A 17,766-nucleotide genomic window follows, 5' to 3' on the forward strand; every position below is an offset into this window, starting at 1 on the left:
AGATGGCCTTTAAGGTCCCTTCCAGCCCAAACCCCATTCTATGATTACCACCCACCCATGTAAGAAGCACCCTATGTTAATTCTTTCCCCCCAAACTCCTACCTTGGGAACATCATACTCCTTCCTTGATGTTTTAATACAGTGTACTGTCACTGCTGTTCATTTCAAAAATTAAGTTATAGTCCCATATGCACTGTTCCTCTCTCCTCTCGCCCCCACGGCACTGCTGGGAGCGTAAAGGAGCTGTAATGATGTCAGTATGCAGAAGTTCAAGGAAAACAAGGTGACTATTTGTAGGACAACGGCAAACGTATGTTCCGCAGCCACTGGAACCATAGGGCATAGCACTGCAGTGTACCCAAGCAGTAATACGAAAAGGAGTATTGTTTTGGGTAGTGGCTGACCCTAAGGTAACCACTTTGCTGGTGATGGAAGTATAACTCAACCTTCTGTTTAGAGAAATCTTCCAGCTCTTACGAGATCTGGCGCATCTTGAATAATTGCAGCTAAACCTAAACCTCCAGATTAAAACTCTGCAGATTTTAAGGCTCAGGCCCTGACTCTCATTGTAAAAAAAAAAAAAAAAACAGAGCAGAAGTTTACATTTATTCTCACAAATGACTACCAAACCAGCAGATGCACTGAGGCTGCATAAAGTCACAAGTGGTCTTCAATAAAAGTTTCATTTCCAGTATAAAGCAGTAACGCCATTTTTAAAACAAAACCTACAGGTAAAGAGAGAAAATATTACATCTTAACAAAAAAGATTTATTCTGACTAAACAAAATGTACAATGTTTCCCAAATGATAGTAAGTTTTCATGACTCTCCGAAGTCTGCAGATCCATTGAGTAACTCGATCACTTCTTACCCTGCAGTTTGATCAAACTACTTTTTGCCAGACTTCTTTATTCCACCGCTGGCTGCCAAAACAAACAACACAACTGGTTAGACAACTGTTTCAAAGCTTAGCTACAAATTTAGTTCCTCATAATGTCAAATCCCCACTAGACTGCCTGCACAACTCAGACCCCCACCGGTGAATTGTTTTTGTATGTGTTACTCTTCTGTGTCCCTGATCTCACATACTCTACCTTGAATGAATAACTTAACATTAGAAACAAAGTTTCTCTGGGAACCAAATATGCCCCAAAAATCTACAACAGAACTAAGTATTTCAACAATTCCTTTGTTCCTCCATGGACACCCTCCATTGTTCATTTCTTATACAGCAGGAGTATAGTCTGGTCAAATCAAATTCAAGGCTAAAGGAATAAAAGTATCAGTATCCCTACAGCAACCAGAGCCCTCAGCTGGGATCAAAGCTCTACAGAAGAAAGTATTGGAGTTATGGGAATTCCAGTTCTCTGAAATTATCTGTTCTCTGCAATCCCTATTACCGAAGAGACTAAAGCAGGGTGAAAGAAAGAAAACATTAACACTGCAACAAGTGCGGCATTTTTTGTATATCTTGTTTTTTTACAGCATGTGTCATATATGACCAGTGGAAAGGAAAAAACAATAGGAAGGCTATAGCAAGATAGGCTGCCAGAGCTGATGGTCAACAGCAGACTTTGCACTGCAATATGATTCTAACAGCATTGCCTTGCTGAGACTCTCGGGATTAGTCTGCTCCTCCCACAATAACATAATAATCACTATCTGCTTTGGCAAGCATTGGACAAGGACCAGATGACTGAAATTCAGTCTAGAAAAAGGCAGAGTAATAGTGGCAGGAAAGAACTATGAAAAAATCCATACGCTGAAGCGCCCTATGCAAAACAAGTTTAGGATGGTAAGGGCACAGAAGACAGACTCACTAAATTGTTTTGCATTGGTCTGAAAAACAAAAAACATTCTAAGTCCCAGACCCAGCACACAAATCAGAGGAGCTAGATCAATTTGAGATAAAACAAACAAGAAATATCCCAAGTCAGTGGGACTGGATGACACTCCCTCCAAGAGCACTGACAAGCTCTAATGTGAAAATGCAGAACTGCTGGTAAAGATTGGAAACTTATAATTACAGCCACTATGGCAGGGGACTCAGACTGCCAGCATAGCACCCAGATACAGAAAGAGGTCTATAAAGAACTGGGGAACTATAGACCTGCAAATCTGACCTTCATCTCTGAGAAGATAACAAAGTCTGTAACAAAGCAAATGGATAAACACAGTCTTGTGAAAGTTAACAGGACTTCTGTAAATGGTACATCCTTCCTCACTGACCTGCTGGAACTCTATGAGGTTATAATTAAATCTACGGATAAAGTGAATCCAGGGGAATTCACATTTTCAAACAGCATTTGACAAGACTGTAGAGCAAAGGTTGTTAGTAATACAAAGTTTCTATGGGATTGCTGGAAAGGTCCTTGTAGGACCTTTCAAGATTTAAAGCTTGCTAAAGACTAGAACCATGTGTAAAATTTAATGGTCTTCAAAGAATGGAGATGGGATTAGTCACATTAATGGACCACAGGTCAAGAACACCTAGAGGGAACAGGCAGGGAGCACCCTTTAACACCCCTAATCCAAATGCTGGAGGAGTCCAAGGTGAGTGCACAGACTCACATCTGTCTCCCACTACCACTGTCACACAAAGACTAGACTGGATGCACCACCCAAGTGCGCCCTGCAAACCCTCTGTGACACAACGCACTTTTACAGTCACTTCAGGAAAAGAAGCCAGACTGATTTCCAGTCACAGGGTGTTTTTTTTCTGCCAGAAACTTACTTCTCTTGAAGAAATTCATCCTCCAAGAGAACAAGTACTGGATTTGTTAAACTTTCAGGACTGCGGCAAAGCCTACATGTAACATATCTGGAAAAAAAAGAATGGTACGCTAAAATAAGAGTAGAAATGTCTCTGCATCATCCAACCAGAACAGGTCAGTACACCAGGCACACCATTATACCTGCTAAACCAGAACCTGCATCAGTAATTTGGGGGTGAAATTACATTGTGAAAGAAAAAAGAAAAAAAAAAACCCTCTGTCTGTTACTTATCTGCACCTGCCATCGACTTACTGGTGTATGTTAAATAACTTAGAGTTACATGCCTTTTTATGTTTGTCAAGCAAAAACATTAATTAAATTTTCGAAGCCAACGAGCCCTCCATTTTTCCTATCAGGACGGCACCTCACTTACTGAGGGGCCCTTTTCCAGCAGCCTTTGCTTTCATCTCCTCAAGTTTCTTTTGCTCCTCCTTCTGCTTTTGTTTAAATGCCAGATCTGTCTAAAGAAAAGAACAACAGTGTTTGTTAACGTCTCCTCCTCCAAAAAATTAAAAAACAACTGACAAGCAATAAGAAACAAATGTAATGTTCTAACAGCAATAAAAACCTGACTGAACTGATGCAAGATGGCTGTATGCTATTAAATATGCAAAACCTTGCAGAACTACGACAAAGTTTTTTTGTTGCACAAGACCACAATGACTAAACTTTAACTTTTTACGTTTGATCTTTCTGAATTTAAACAAGTATCGTTTCCCATGGCATAATCTCATTCTGCCCTCTGAATGACAGATGTTTGCACTAAAACCATTCATTAATATGCCACCAGTGACGCTGGAAGCCTAGCATTCATTTAAAAAAAATCCTTCCACACATATATCACTGTTTTGTCTGGGTTTAATACATTTGTATTAGTTCCAAGAAATCTAATGAGACTGATGGCAAATTGTACACGCAAGCCAGCCGTTGAGCATCCCTGCTAGAACAGCTTCCACTCCAGAATTCAACAGAGCTCAGACATACTCTATCCCTTAGATAGATATTCACTGTAGACATCAAGGCTGAAAGGGAGCATAGTCTTTTTCCCTGGCACTCAGAATTTTGGTGTAACTAAACTGAGGACCTTGACAACTAAGATTCTTCACCAATCCATGGCTGAACTACATTTATAAACAGAAAGTTTTCCGCTTTTTTAAGTTAAAGCTTCCCTTGCTGCAATGTAAGCCTATTACTTCCCCGACCTACCCCACACAGAACAGAATATTCTGATTCTCTCTCCAGTTCTCCACAGTTGTTTTTTTTTCTCCTGGAGATTAATGTGTCTTTCCTAGTAAACCTATTTCTCCCAATTATCCACTTTTGTGGGGTTTTTTTTGTTGCATCGTGCTTGTTGTACTGCAGTGCTGAGAGGAAAAGAAGTATTATTACATCATGTTTGACACACAAGATTTTATTTATACACCTTGTGTGATTTCCTTCTTTTGCAACACCTGATTTTGCAGGTTCATGTTCAGTGTATGATCTAAGTCTCAAATTCTTTCAGGTGGACGTGGAGTTTAGCCAGTCATTCTCCTTGTATTTCATAAGTTGATTATTCTTACCAAAGAAAGGGACTTAACATACATGCTTAAATTAATCCATTTTTTCAAACTTTCTCCAATTAGTTAAGATTACTTTGACCACTGGTCTTGTTCTCTGACAATCAGTGGCCCCTTCGAATTTTGTTTTCTACAAGGAGAACAAGCCATGCTGTCAGTAAGTCAGTCCACCAGCCCACCAAAGCACTAATCAAAACATCACTGAGACACCAATCAAAGAGAAAAATCTTGCAAGACCCCACTCTGTATTTCCTTGCAGTCAGACGCTGCACTGTTAGTAACTGCTTTTAGAGTGTGGCATTCCAGCAAGCTGCACGCTCATCTTCCACGAATCACTTTTTGAGGTCCCGTTCCTGCCTCGCATTTGAGAACGTTACATGAGCCAGCGTCAAGGACCTCATCTCTACCGGCTTTCTCCTCAGACACAGAGCACTGCCCTGCTACAGAACAGAATTTCCTTTGCTGGCCACAGTTTCACTAAAATCCATACTGGCTATTACTTCTTACATTATTATAACCTGGATGCTTGTAAACGCTTAATTGGTTTTAACATTTCTCTAAAAATAAAGCTTACTTAGAAAGCTATGATTATTTTTTTTTTCCCTTTTCAGAGAGATATCATAGTTGTCTTTTTCCAACCACTGGTGCCTCATCCACAATCCTCAGAATAACAGCTTATGCTCAGACTCTGAGCCCTTACTTTTAAGTATCTCTAAAATGAGATTCACCAGTACCTGATTTATTTAAAGGACTTGATAATCCAGGGGTTTTGTATCCTGTCCTAGGTTCTTTGTGACCTGTTAATTTGTTAGGCTTCAGCTCACAGCCTGCTGCTCTGCCGGGGGCCCTCCAGCCTTCTCCATGGCACCGGACTCCTCCGTTAGCCCACGCTGCTGCGTTTACCATGAACACAGGAGGGATGCCAGCAGAAAAAAAAAAAACAAAACCGGAAAACCGGGCCGGCGGGAGGCAGCGCATCGCCTCTTGGTCCCTCAGGGACGCCAGTTTTAACGTCAGAACGACGCTTTGTAAAACGTGACGCTTCATAAAACGCGTATTGCTACGGAGAGCTGAGCTGAGGGGTAATGTGAAGGCGGAAAATGAATGAAGGTGTAAAGATGCCCAGGCCAGAGCCGGGCGGGGCAGGCCCGGTGGAGCAGGCCCCCCGCCGCCACCCTACCTCGTCCAGGTCCTTCGACTGCTTCTTCGGCTGCTTCAGCGGCTTCTTCTTGCCGCCTGCAAAGACAGAGGAGACAGTGAGGCCCAGGGAGAGAGGGGAAGGCGGGCGGCGCCGGTGCCCCGGGGTCCGGCCTTACCCTCTCGGCCCGACATGGTGCCCACTCCGCTCGCCTCCGCCGCGCCGCCCCTCGCCCCGCAGCGCGCGCAGGCGGCCTCCGCAGCGCTTCCGCCTGGCCCCGCGCGGCTGCCGTAGCGCTTCCGCCGCCGCTTCCGCCTCAGGCGCCGGGTCGGGCCGGGCCGGGCCCCGGGCAGGTAGGAGGTGCTGGCGGGGCCGGGGGTTGCGGTGGGGGCCGGCGGGCTCCTCGGGGAGGGCTGCCCGGTGGGGAAGGAGCTGCCCGGCCCGGCCTCCGCCGTGCACCGAGCTCTGGGCTGCCCCCGGCGCCGGGACCCCCCGTGGCGGGCCGCTCCCTCCCGCCGGTCGGCGCTTGTGGCTGAGGTGAGGCCGGTGTCGCTGCCCGGGCCTGTGCGTGGCTAGTAGAGGCGGTGGCGGTCTGGTCTGTAGGGAGTCGGGGGCACAGGCCGGTAGCCCTGGGGGCGGTGGAAGAGCCCCTCCGGCCGGGAAGGGATCGGTCATGTGGAAAAAACGGACTTTTCTCCCCTCAGGCGTGAGAAGTGGAACTGTGAGTGTGTGGCGGCATGTCGGAAACTGTTTCTACGTTTTGGCAGTGACAAAAGAGACCGCTACAAAATGACAGGACCTATAAAAGCTAGTCTTATTCGCCACCAGTGCCCGGTGTGTGCAGCAGCTGGGGTGTCAACCTTTAGAAAGAATATTTGTCAATGACTGCAGGCAGAGGACACTCGTTTTCTCACAAGGGAAGCAAGAGGGGGATGAGGCATGTTATCTCAGATGAAGCTTTCATAATTGTCTCAGGTCCTATTAGCCCAGACTGAGATGACTGTCTGCAGTCTGTTTGCAACTGTCCACATAAAAATTCTTCTAAAAATCTCAACTTTCTCTTTCTGCTGTATTCCTTAATAGCTTGAATATTTGGTAAAACTCTTCATGTAGTGCAATTAAAAGAGGGAAATCTTGCTGTGTAGAACAAAGTTGAGCTGAGGTTTTAGTACATGGCCTGCAACACAGAATAAGCGTTGTAATGGTAAAACACATGAGTGATGCTGGAAGGAGAGAGAACTTACTTCATTTCCATGCTCTTACCATGATCTACCGTATTATTACGCATATAAACCAACTGGTAAGGTTTTCGCAGTGCTCTTTGGTGTTATTACTGTTTGTTAGAGTATGCATAACAGGCAAGAACCACTGGCGTTCAGAATCAGTAGTCAGCTAAAAGCTGATAAAAAATGTCTTCCAGTAGGAAGAATCCTCTTGTGGATCTGTCCACATATGTGATGTCATTAGCCACCCAAAATTAATGTGGAAGACTGTTTTAAAATCATTTTTAAAAAGCAGCAACTATCAAGCTTTCTCAATAACCCATGTTCTTATATTATGTTAGTCAAACTCTAATATAGTCATACTAAAACTTCATATAAAACCTTATTCCAAAGTTTTCCTGTTTACAGTTTTTAGAGGAATGTACTCAGTAGAAAATTGACGTCTTATTTACAACTCGGTAGACGATAAACCATAGCTACCAATCTGTTTTTGCAGTGTAAGCAAGAATTTTAAGCGCATTTTAAAATGCAGCTAGTGGGCATTCACTAGCTGATAATCTTGTGGCTCTTCCTTATGTTTTGCTTTTGTAGGCAGTCTAATGAGAATACTTATGTTCAGCACTTCTGTGTTTTCTCTTTGGCTTTTCTATTTTTGTCTTTGCATTCTTCTACTAGTCTTTGTGTATCTGTGAAGTGTAAGATAGAGGCAATGATCAAGCCTCACTTCTTTTCTTGTCAAGATTTTTTTTTCCCCCTCTGTCTTTTTTCTTTTTCTGTTCTTTTGCAGAATTGTTAGTACCTGTGACATGGTACACCAAACTCAAGTGTGAACACAGAAGGCAAAATTTCATATGACAGTCACTTCTGTGCTAAAGCATTAAATTACTTTGAAGTTACTCCTGTTGGTACTGGGTCTGCATGTGATCACTATTCATGCAGTGCGTGACTTAGTAATCAAGAAGCATGGTGGGAGTACTTACTAACAAGAGAAAAGCAGGAATCTGTGGCAGAACTGCACTTTATTGAAAATTGTGGAAAGTTCTCTAGGTAAGTAGTGGTGTAAAACTAGCGATGGTTTAGCCATTCTTGAATTTTATTGTTTTGGTACATGCGTAGTTTTAAGAGGTATTAATCAGATGTACTTCAATAACTTTTCTTTTTTGTCTTCATCCTTATAGCACTTTTATTTAGTGATTAAATTCAAGACATGGGGCCAATGAAGTACAAGTCAAGCGTGTCCTCGGTGTCATGTAGTCTGCAATATCACCATTCTTTGGTAAAGTGGAGTCCAAAAATGAATTTACACATAGTGCGGACTTACTGCTCATCATCACCTAAGAGGCCTGAAGCCAAGTCTGCAATAGAAATGGCCATCGGTCTTTTTAATCGTCTGACCGAAGCTGGGACCGTTATGGGAAAAAACTCTCTTCAAAAAATGTCTGCAACATGCAAGAGTTGGTGGGACAGATATGAAGAGTTTGTTGGAATTAATGAAGTTCGGGAGGCTCAGGGAAAAGTGACAGAGGTAAACACGGAGATAATGTGGAAATTTAAAAATCTTGAGTTAAGCTATATGAAGTATAAACATTGTCTGTGAGGTAAAAAAAAAGAGCCTCCAAGGAGAATGATGCCTTTTTACTGCTTTAACTGTTTATGTAGATGCTGTGAGCGTTCTAGTCTGTGCATGTTAGTAAATATAGCTTATCCCTTAAATTGAAACGGAGTGTGGTTTGTTTTGTTGGGTTTTTTCCCCCCCAAAATAATATATTTAGTTATTTAGATCTGTCTGGTAATAAGTCTCTAAAATAAATACTCTTTCTTCTCAGGCTGAAAATGTCTTTATGGTAGCTCGAGGGATAGTACGAGAGGCTCGTGAAAACGTAGAAGCCCAACAGATTAAACTGAAGGAAATTCGGGACCGCTTAGACAGGGTCTCTCGGGATGACACCCAATATTTAGAACTGGCTACTCTGGAACACAGGATGCTGCAGGTAATTTGTTGGTACTTGAGCACTGACAAATACAATGAAAATTTGTGTGCTTTGCCTCCATCACTAGTGACTGATTTTGCAGATGCAGTTCAGTTCTGAAGTCAATTTCTGATGATACTTGTTTTAGTTAATTACTATAGATTAGTTGATCTGCTAAGCAAATTGTCTATATTAATGCTAAAATAGGGCAGTAAGTTTTGGGAAAAAAGCTGAAGATGGTGAGCCTAGAAGGTCGAGTGGTGATGTGTAGATGAGTAGCTGACAAAAAGCTGGGATTCAGTGAAACACACACTCAGAAGAATGAGAGTAATTCTGGGAGGTGCAGTTAGCTGACAGGCTCACCACTAGCAAATGCAGCAATTACTTTGCTAAAACAATGGAATTTTACTGCAGGAAACTAACCAGAAAACCTTCCACTTTGGCTGAGATAAAATGGCTTACAAAAGGACCTGCCATGCTGAAGCCAGTGAGAAGGGAGAAAGGGAGGACATTTGTCTGTGAGCAGGCTAAGAAAGAGAAGGCAGAGGAATTGGAAGTGTGTCCGTTCATGAGATGAACCTATCCAAGATATCCTTTCCAGTCCTATTTTCAGTTCCCATTTAAGGGCTTTAGAACTGAAAGGAAGAAATGTGGTAGAGGTAGTGTTTGGAGAAGTAAGCAGGGCCAAAAAAGTGAACATTATGGGAAGAGAACGACTTTCCCCACTTATATACCTTTTCTGTCATCAGCATGTGACAGATTCTTGTGCAGGGGATCTTCAGCTGTAATTCTTGATGACCTTTTCCATTTCTCCGTTTTGACTTAAAATGATGTCTCACTGACTTAAGTAGGATTAATAAAGAAAATCCCACATTAAAAGGAAAATTTCTGAGGCAGAACTAATGGATGTTCTTAATTTCCATTCCTTCATCTTCACTGGGGTTCTGGGGTGAGGTGGGTTTTTTTTTTAGTATATACTTTTTAGCTTCATATTATACCTTCTCCTCCAAATCACTGTGTTTCTTGCAGGAAGAGAAGAGGTACCGAGCTGCGTATTTAAATGCAGAAGAATCTGAGAGAGAAAAATTCTCTCTCTTCTCTGCAGCTGTAAGGGAAAGCCATGAGAAAGAGCGAACAAGAGCTGAAAAAACAAAGAACTGGTCTATTATTGGTTCTGTTCTGGGAGCCATTATAGGCGTTCTTGGTTCCACCTATGTTAATCGAGTAAGGCTGCAAGAACTAAAAGTCTTGGTGCTTGAAGCACAGAAGGGCCCAATAAATCTGCAAGAAGCCATCAAAGAACAGGCCTCCAGTCATTACTTACAGCAGAAGGATCTCAGTGACGTCATAGCAGACCTGAAAAATGTGCTGCAAACAAGGACATCCCAGGAAATAAAAGAAAGTGCCCTGTTAACTAGAGAAGGCAGGAATGACTCCATAAAAATAGATTCTCTTTTAATTCCTTTAAACGAACAGCTAAACTACACTAAACAAGTCAGTTCATGTCTAGGGAGTTTACAAGAGCAGTTGAACAGTCTGCAGGCAAGTATAGCGCAAATGATTTCTGAGATGCAGAGTGTTAAGCTTGCGGTCCATTCTAGACCTATGGAAAGAGTGACGCCGAGGTCTTCAGCAGAGGGTAAGGGCCAGGCTTCTGCCGTGAGAGATGTGATTTTAGAATTGTGTGATACCGAGCGGAGACTGGAAGCACAAATCAAGAGAAATTCTATTTACAGCACTGCATTGACATGTGCTATGTTTGCTATTACTCTGCCAGTACTCTATATTATACTTAAAGGGAACTGATCTCTAATTAATTGCCACAATTTACTAGATTAATAAAAGTAAACTTGCACTCTAAGTACTTAGAGTACAAGTCCAAATAAAGTTGTGTTAGCATTTCTCGTTATGCTTTCTCCTGTATATTTGGAAAACTTGTAAAGACTTAGTCCATCTATCGCTGCAGGCTCCATGTTAACAGTCTTTGTCATACATTGTGGTTTTTATCTCCGCAAGTAAAGCAATCCACAGTTTCATCTGTTGATTTCATTCACTGTTTCACTCTTTTACTGTCTAGTCTTGTATATCACGCCGATCGGTGACTTCATTCTGGAGCTGTATTTGTGATTTTCTGTTCAAATGATTCTTTTAGTTTCTCATTGATCCAAGTGTTTCATGTGTAATACTTTGTAATTTTCCTTCTGATTTCTTCATAGTTTTTCAGTTTTTCCATACACAAAACATTAGGAGTAATTTTACCAAACAGGTAGAAATATTTGCCATGAAGTTTTTTGGTTTTTTCCTTGTTGTTTTTTTTCATTAATTCTGGATACAATGCAGTGACTTGCAATGTGACAAACAGCAGGGGCCATGTGAATGAGGAGGATTGAAGTTACCGTGATACAATGTGGCTGTACAGCCAGATGATGCATTTAAAATACATTTAAGTTACAGGTGGTAACTTTCCTAGGGTGGTTTATCATGAAGTATCCAAAAGCATTTCTGGAGCTCCAGCTATTTATTACTGGTAGCTCCATGTCCTCAAAGGTTGGCAGGCAGGGAAAGAGAAAAAGGCTGTAGATACAGAGATGTATTTAGTACGATGATGTTTATTCGGACAATGGAAGTCAATTATCCTTTCTCTACAGACTCCTTAACTCATCATTCCCTGGGTATTTTGTGGTTTTAGTAATTATTTACAGAGCAACCATATTCCTTATCCCTACTAGTACCTCATTGGAACTGTCTCAGCTTTTTATTCTTTTGTCAATTTTGTCCTGTATGGTACTCTACAGCAAGTGCTTTTAAGCTGGTACTTTAATGGTAATAGCATTATGCAAACTACTCCAAAATAATTTTTGGAAAAAAGTGAAAGGTCCAGCTGTTTTTCTTGGAAGGATGAAGAATGGCTGATTGAGGAAAAACGCTTGTCTGAACAGCTAAACATCAGTATCTGTGAGTGGCCTCACACAAAGTTGTTGGTATCACTGTGATAAATAGTTTTCTCCCTGTGATGGTAGCAGATAAGCAAATCAGATGTGGAACTCCAGCTCTATGAGCACTTTGGTGGAACCTTTGCAGACAAAGGAGTGACAAGCTCACTTCATGCTGTAATGCCTTTGTGTAAGCTTTTCAGAATGACTAAGTTGTGTTTACTATACCGTCTGCTATGTGTTGTTTTTTTTTCTGTCAGCTCTTTCTTCTGCCCAGTAACCATATTAAAAGAGTTTGAGGTTTTGATTATAAACTGCTAAGACTGTAAGATCTTTGGGACAGGGACATTTGCTCCGAGAAACACCAACTTAATTTGGTATCATTAGGTGCTATTATAACACGACTGAATAAACAAACAATATTAGGAAAGATCTGTGATGATTCACTGCTTGTAAGGGAGATGAGGTATGCAAAAAGTGGTTTTGAGAAGGACCACTGCTGATTTATATATTGATTGTTTGGAGTGTAAAGTAAATAACAAACATTTGTCAGGGAAGCTGTTTGATCTGATGGCTTGAGAACTGGGATAAAAATTCCCATACACTTGACTGCATCAAGAAGTATATATACAGATCAATACAATTTTTCAAATCTATAATATTTCACTTTCTCAATTCACAAATATTTTTACAGGTTATACTTCTTGCAGGAGCTTGATGAAAATCAGAGACAAGTGTGTAATTAAAGTGGAAGGGATAGTAGAATGGTTCTATTTGTAATTTACTGGCACAAGTCACTGCGAATTTTGGTCTTTTTGTTTGTTTGTTTGTTTCAGTTTAACTACATAAAGTTAGGCCCCCTTATTATGTAAGCGGCTGAATTTTAGATACTCAGCATCTCTAAGTGTGGATTATATATATGAGCATGGTATTAAAATGCTGAATGTTAGGCAGCTAAATTTGAAAGTGAGGCAACGCTCACTGACTTGTACTTGGTGGCATCAAAAATGAGTAGAGGTCCAAGGCTAATCTTGGGTACAATAAATAAGAGAATACAAAACCAAGAGTTGTTTATTGTTCTAAAGAGATTTGCTTTTTATGCTTTTAAGGAAGGTATAATATTAACTAGCTTTAACATTATGTAGAGTTACGGGAAGAAAAAGTCAGTCAATGATAACAGTAGCAAATAAATCTTGTGATAAATCAGAGTTTGAAATACACATCATAAAACTTGAGAAAAGCTGGATGGTGTGATACGTGTCAAGATGAATATAACTGGATCTCATCCTTTGCAGGGAGTTTTGAATATTCAGGAATAGACTCTGTGTGAATATTGTTACAAGTGATTACCGTGGTTCTCCTATTTCTGCTTTTCCTTGCTAACTCATCGTATGTGAAGTGACAGCAGAATAATTTCAATTAGGAAAAAACGTCGTAATTAACTGTGTCTATATAATAATTAGGAGGGCAGATTTGTATATTTCCTCAATCCTGGATTAATCATTGCTGCTTGTGGCAATGATCTAAATGTGTCATTTGGTGCTGCCCTGTATGTGTACCCCAAAGGCAGAAGGTGTGGCTGCGACAGTACCAGCTGTACCTTCAGCTAGCTGAAGGCAATATCCAGGAAGATGCTAAAACATAGACTATATGCATAATCTGTTCAGTACTTTATGCTAAACCTTTGTCATGGTAACACAGGGAGCAAATCCACGAGTTTGAACAAAGCCAGCACAGCTGTACAGAGGTGTTTATGTGCAGGCTCACATTAGTTCAGGTACATTTGCAGTTCCAACAGTGATTTACGCAACACACAGTGACATCTCAGTGCATGTTTCCTGATGATTCAGTCATGGCTAAGTGAGTAGTTCATTGCCTGTGCTCTTCTGGGCTATTTTAGTTTAGAAAAAAAGAAAAAGTGTTGCATACCTATGGATTATTAACAAAGCTTATAATAGATAGTTGAGTTTCACTTTTGGAATGAGGTCTCTCAGCTGACGCTTTCCTCAACAAATCAATTCTGCTTGCTAAGTAAGGCCTTTTGAGACTTAAATTCTTGCTCTTTCTGTGAACGAAGTCCTCTCTGGGCAGGATGGCTCAGCCAGCCCTGTGTCCCAAATGCTTGTTAGCCAGGAGGGGTGGTGGTTGCAATAGTTTGTACAGGCCTAGTGAGGCCAGGGACTGAGCTAGGCATTGTGTATAGGTCAGAGAAAGCCAGTGCTGATTCAAGCTAATTCCACTGTCAGTCAAGACACTGAAGATAAAGAGGGAACCTAGTAAGAGCAACAGGAAGCCCTTTGATAGACATTAACTACAGAAAAACGTGTGGCAGTGGCCTGAGCTTGGCCCATGCTAAGCTATTTTGAGTTCTAACTGCTCCATAAGAAACCACTCGTAACTCAAAAGCAAACAGCCTAGTGGCTATGGAAATAACTTCTAATGAGGTCACTGCAGACTTCTAACAGTAGGTGCATTCTGAAGAGAAAATTTGCCATTCCTTCCACTCATGAAAGGAATAGCAAATGTTGCTTACGAATACAGGACAAAAGCAAGTACATGTACTGTCACAATCAGGATATATATATTTATTAACACTCGGGTTTTGAATGTTCCGGTATTCGAAGAACCTGGTCAGAAGTTGCAGGTGTTCCTGTTGAATTCATTGTAACTATTTGTTTGGAAAAGACAGTTTCTTTCACAGAATGCCTTCTAAAAACAAATATTTCCCTCTTTATGGAGCTTAGGAGTGGTAGAGATGTCCCGTTTACTTCAGAAACAGGACTGAGATTTGCAGTAGGAGAGAGGTTTGTGAGCTAGGAAAAGGGAGTCAGTGCTGGGTTTGCCCATAACATATTTAAAACAGTATTTTATTGCCAGATTTTTGCTCGCAAGTTATGAGGAGGTGACCTTCCTCATAAACTATAGAGAAGTGCGATTTCTGGAGTTTGGCAATTGGTGGATGATCTAAGAAGGTGTGGGCTTAAATACAGCAAAAATCAGATGGGCCACAATTTTTATTTTTAAGGAGAATTAAGCTTTCAGGTAATTGTGGTTGTGGCGAAGTTTTGGAGTTTCCATTGTGTGAAGTTTTTAGGAACAGTTTAGATAAATATCACTAGGTTTGATACAGATATAGGCAGATCCTCCCTGGGACAGAATGGATTCAGTTAAAGGGTTTTCAAACTTTTCTGTTCAAAGAACTGCTTGCGCTTTATTTATTTATTTATTTATTTAAATAAAGCAGGAGACTCTAGGGACAATTTGACGTTGTAGTCATTCTAGTGCAGGTTATGCTATAGTGCAAGTTATAGCAGAATGAGGAAGTGTTGTGCTGAGAAAATGGCTCAGTTTACTATGGGCCATGTGGTGTTAGGCACCAGCAGAGAGGGAGAGCAAGTGTATGCACAGCTGCAGTAAAGCATGACCCTAAAAGTACTATCTTAATAATTATTTTTCAGAATCAAATTTGTAAGGTGACTTCTCAACTAATTTTGAAATACTATGCAAGGATTTTTTGTAAAGGCTGTTTTTAATAGAACTTTGCACACTTCTGTTGTAAGCCTTTAAATGGCTGCAGCCTACACTGACCTTTCAGTGAGTTTGCCCGAAGCAAGCCGGCCCATTAAAGATTATTCGATTTAAATACTGGCATATCATATGCTCTCAGGAGCTTCCCTGTGCTTCAAGACTTGTTTAACAAAAAAACAAAACAACAAAAAACAACCCCACATCATGTGTTGATTCAGTGAGCTGATCACCCAACCCTCTGTATTAGTTGTTGCATGTAATCTACTCCATCGAATAATCTAATTCTTGCTCTTCATGGAGGTGATAGTGACAGTCTGTATGGCTGATGTTGGAAAACTTGTTTGTGGTGACACCGGACATGCCATGCATAAATGCTTAAGCCACAGAGCTCTGAGATAAAGGGATTGTCCCAAGCATCCCAAGGTTGTTTTGCTGCGTTCTGCAGAAAGAAAAGTAAACCTGTGCAGATCGGTGCGTGCTAAGAGAGTCCAGAGTCCTGCTCCTGCAGGTTCTGGAATGCTGGGCACTGTTCAGGCCACGCGGTCTGTGAGGCATGTTCTAAAGCAGCTCCTTAAAGCCCAACAGAACTGCTGCTAGCAAAACTGTAGGTGCCCAAATGAGGGTAATGAAGACCTTAATGCTGTTTCTAAATGTTCTGACAAACCGAAAACTTGTAAGGAACAGAGTCAGATTTAAAGTAGGGTAGACGTAGTCAACCTTCTGTTGGTCCCTCAATTACTGCTCTAAATGCAGTTTATTCCCAGAAGCTATAGACAGTATTCAGATATCCCTCATGACTTTCTTAACCCGTCTCATCCCCTGCTTGGAGGGGAGGAAGAGCTAGAAGAAAATCAAAAGGAGCATAAGCAGCTGCCAGCCTTGTGATTATCATAATAGTTACGTAAGAAACTTAGCTAACCTGCTTAGAACCAGACATGAGCAAGGGCTTTTGTAGAGGAGGATCCTTTCTGGATTTAAATATATGAAAAAAAGCTTCTGAACAAATTGAAAACAAAACCTGTTTAAATGTGTCCCTCAAAATAATGCTTGTTCTTTGTATGACGCTGTTTTCTGCTGTGTAATGTTTGAGAACTAGCTTTTCCTCTAGTTTCTTTTTAAGAACTGCAAAAGATTTTTGTGCAGACCAGCTCCTCCTTGAAGAGGGGATGTGTAATCCCGTGGTGTTTTTTTTTATCCTTGTCACTCCAGAGGGCTGTAAGTACAGTAATGGGGGTAGGAGGGGGGGCACTACAACATCCTTCAAGTGCACAGAAGCTCTTTCTGCCCTGCTCCTAAGGCAGACCGTGCAGCCAGCGCCCTGCACGAGCCCTGATGTGGGACAGAAGGAAAAGGTGCTCTTTTCCAATGCACTTTTATGGGTCTTTTTGCTGCTTTTTAAGTGAAGCTTGCAGATGTTTTTTACCAGACGGAAGGGGCTGCAGGTTGGGACTGGTTCTGGAGGAAAGGCACAAAGGGGATTAGTGTTTTGAGTCAGGAATGGGTTGGAGCAAAGAAAAATTGGGGTTTTTTTTAACGCTCTTAGTCACCAAAGCTGGATTTTGGCGGAAGCAGTGAGTGCAGTTCAAATGTCTCTGATTAGGGAGATGATAATACCCTGTTCAGTGAGCTCTAACCTGAACAGCAATTCAGTGGGTAGGGTGTAGTAATAGGATGGTTTTGTCTGTGTGGGGAGAGGAGCATGTAAGGGATCGTCTCCTCATGAGAGTCCTCACGGCCTCTGCCTACTGTGGGCCCCAAGGACTCCCTGGAATAACGAAGCGCCAAGGAGCAAAGGTCCAGAGAGGCAGCTGTCATCTGCTTCCGAAATTATCCTTCCTTTGGGGGACTGTGATCATGCTGACATATCCTGGGGACTGTTCAGTATCTCTAAACTTTCAGACATACTTTTTTCCTTTATAAAATAGTCGCTTTTTGGGCTGGGGGTGGGAATGTGAGAGACTGATGGCTTGTAACAAAGAGAGTAGATGTTTAATGACACTTCGGGACATGGGACTTGTACCAACTACGTTCCTCTGAAATGTCAGAAATGCATGTGGGAGGGAAGCCTGATTCAGACTTTCAGAGCAGCTTTGTGTCTTGAGTGGAGATCTGTAGCTGCATCTAGCCAAAGAGGAAAAGTGATGGGCACCCCTGGCATACAGGTCAGTGCCTGTTTCCTCTTCCTCAGAGTTTTCTTTAACCTACAGCTCCTGCATCACATCTGTATGTCCTCAGATATGTCCTCTTTTTCCCCACAGAATTTGTGGCTGGGTGGTAAAAGCATAACTTCGTCTTTTGTCTGGGACTTCCAAACATCTGGCAGTCAGCTCAGCAGGCAAATTGTGTAATTGTATTCAGTACATATAGTCGCTCACTGCATGTGTAGCAAGTCAGTTGTTAGACTAACTGTACATTTGCTGATCAACGACACAACGGAGTCCAGCACATCTGGGGAACACAAAAGTTACAGTGTGAGCGAGAAAAATGGGAGCATTAATTCTGTCCCTCTGTAGAGCTGTTACTGATAGAACTTACCACTAATTCAGAGAAAGGATTTTATGCAGTCAGTTCTTGGGGGCAAGAAGTGCCTCTGTCTCTTATACAGAGCACCAGCCTCTGCTCTTCTCATGACTGGAGCTTC

General features: G+C 41.7%; 2 protein-coding genes across 8 annotated transcripts; one reads left to right on the forward strand and one right to left on the reverse strand.

The window, feature by feature from the left end:
• Positions 1-747: 747 nt before the first annotated feature.
• LOC128915704 (basic proline-rich protein-like) lies at positions 748-6,146 on the reverse strand. The gene is made up of 4 exons (XM_054216431.1): positions 5,650-6,146; positions 5,514-5,569; positions 2,734-2,820; positions 748-922 (listed from the first exon to the last, which is right to left on the reverse strand). Exons 1-3 carry the CDS (start codon positions 6,144-6,146, stop codon positions 2,780-2,782), a joined length of 594 nt encoding a protein of 197 aa, XP_054072406.1. The 3' UTR covers positions 748-922; positions 2,734-2,779.
• CCDC51 (coiled-coil domain containing 51) lies at positions 5,761-12,027 on the forward strand. Of its 7 annotated transcripts, none has more exons than XM_054216274.1 (5): positions 5,761-5,824; positions 7,482-7,741; positions 7,873-8,219; positions 8,521-8,685; positions 9,694-12,027. In XM_054216274.1, exons 3-5 carry the CDS (start codon positions 7,902-7,904, stop codon positions 10,468-10,470), a joined length of 1,260 nt encoding a protein of 419 aa, XP_054072249.1. In that variant the 5' UTR covers positions 5,761-5,824; positions 7,482-7,741; positions 7,873-7,901; the 3' UTR covers positions 10,471-12,027. The 7 variants fall into 7 exon arrangements, with proteins under 7 accessions (XP_054072249.1, XP_054072245.1, XP_054072247.1 ...); XM_054216270.1 differs by having other exon boundaries at positions 5,776-5,824; positions 6,176-7,741; XM_054216272.1 differs by lacking the exon at positions 5,761-5,824 and adding an exon at positions 5,882-6,008.
• The last annotated feature ends 5,739 nt before the right edge of the window (positions 12,028-17,766 follow it).

The sequence above is a fragment of the Rissa tridactyla genome, chromosome 10, assembly GCF_028500815.1.
Source record: "Rissa tridactyla isolate bRisTri1 chromosome 10, bRisTri1.patW.cur.20221130, whole genome shotgun sequence".
Taxonomy (NCBI): Eukaryota; Metazoa; Chordata; class Aves; order Charadriiformes; family Laridae; genus Rissa; species Rissa tridactyla.

Coding starts and splice junctions, on each gene's coding strand:
- LOC128915704 (XM_054216431.1), bottom strand. CDS start 6,146: ATGACCGATCCCTTCCCGGCCGGAGGGGCTCTTCCACCGCCCCCAGGG. Junction 5,570..5,649: donor CACCATGTCGGGCCGAGAGG/GTAAGGCCGGAC, acceptor CTGTCTTTGCAG/GCGGCAAGAAGAAGCCGCTG. Junction 2,821..5,513: donor AGTCGAAGGACCTGGACGAG/GTAGGGTGGCGG, acceptor TTTTTTTTCCAG/ATATGTTACATGTAGGCTTT.
- CCDC51 (XM_054216274.1), top strand. CDS start 7,902: ATGGGGCCAATGAAGTACAAGTCAAGCGTGTCCTCGGTGTCATGTAGT. Junction 8,220..8,520: donor CTCAGGGAAAAGTGACAGAG/GTAAACACGGAG, acceptor CTTTCTTCTCAG/GCTGAAAATGTCTTTATGGT. Junction 8,686..9,693: donor TGGAACACAGGATGCTGCAG/GTAATTTGTTGG, acceptor TGTTTCTTGCAG/GAAGAGAAGAGGTACCGAGC.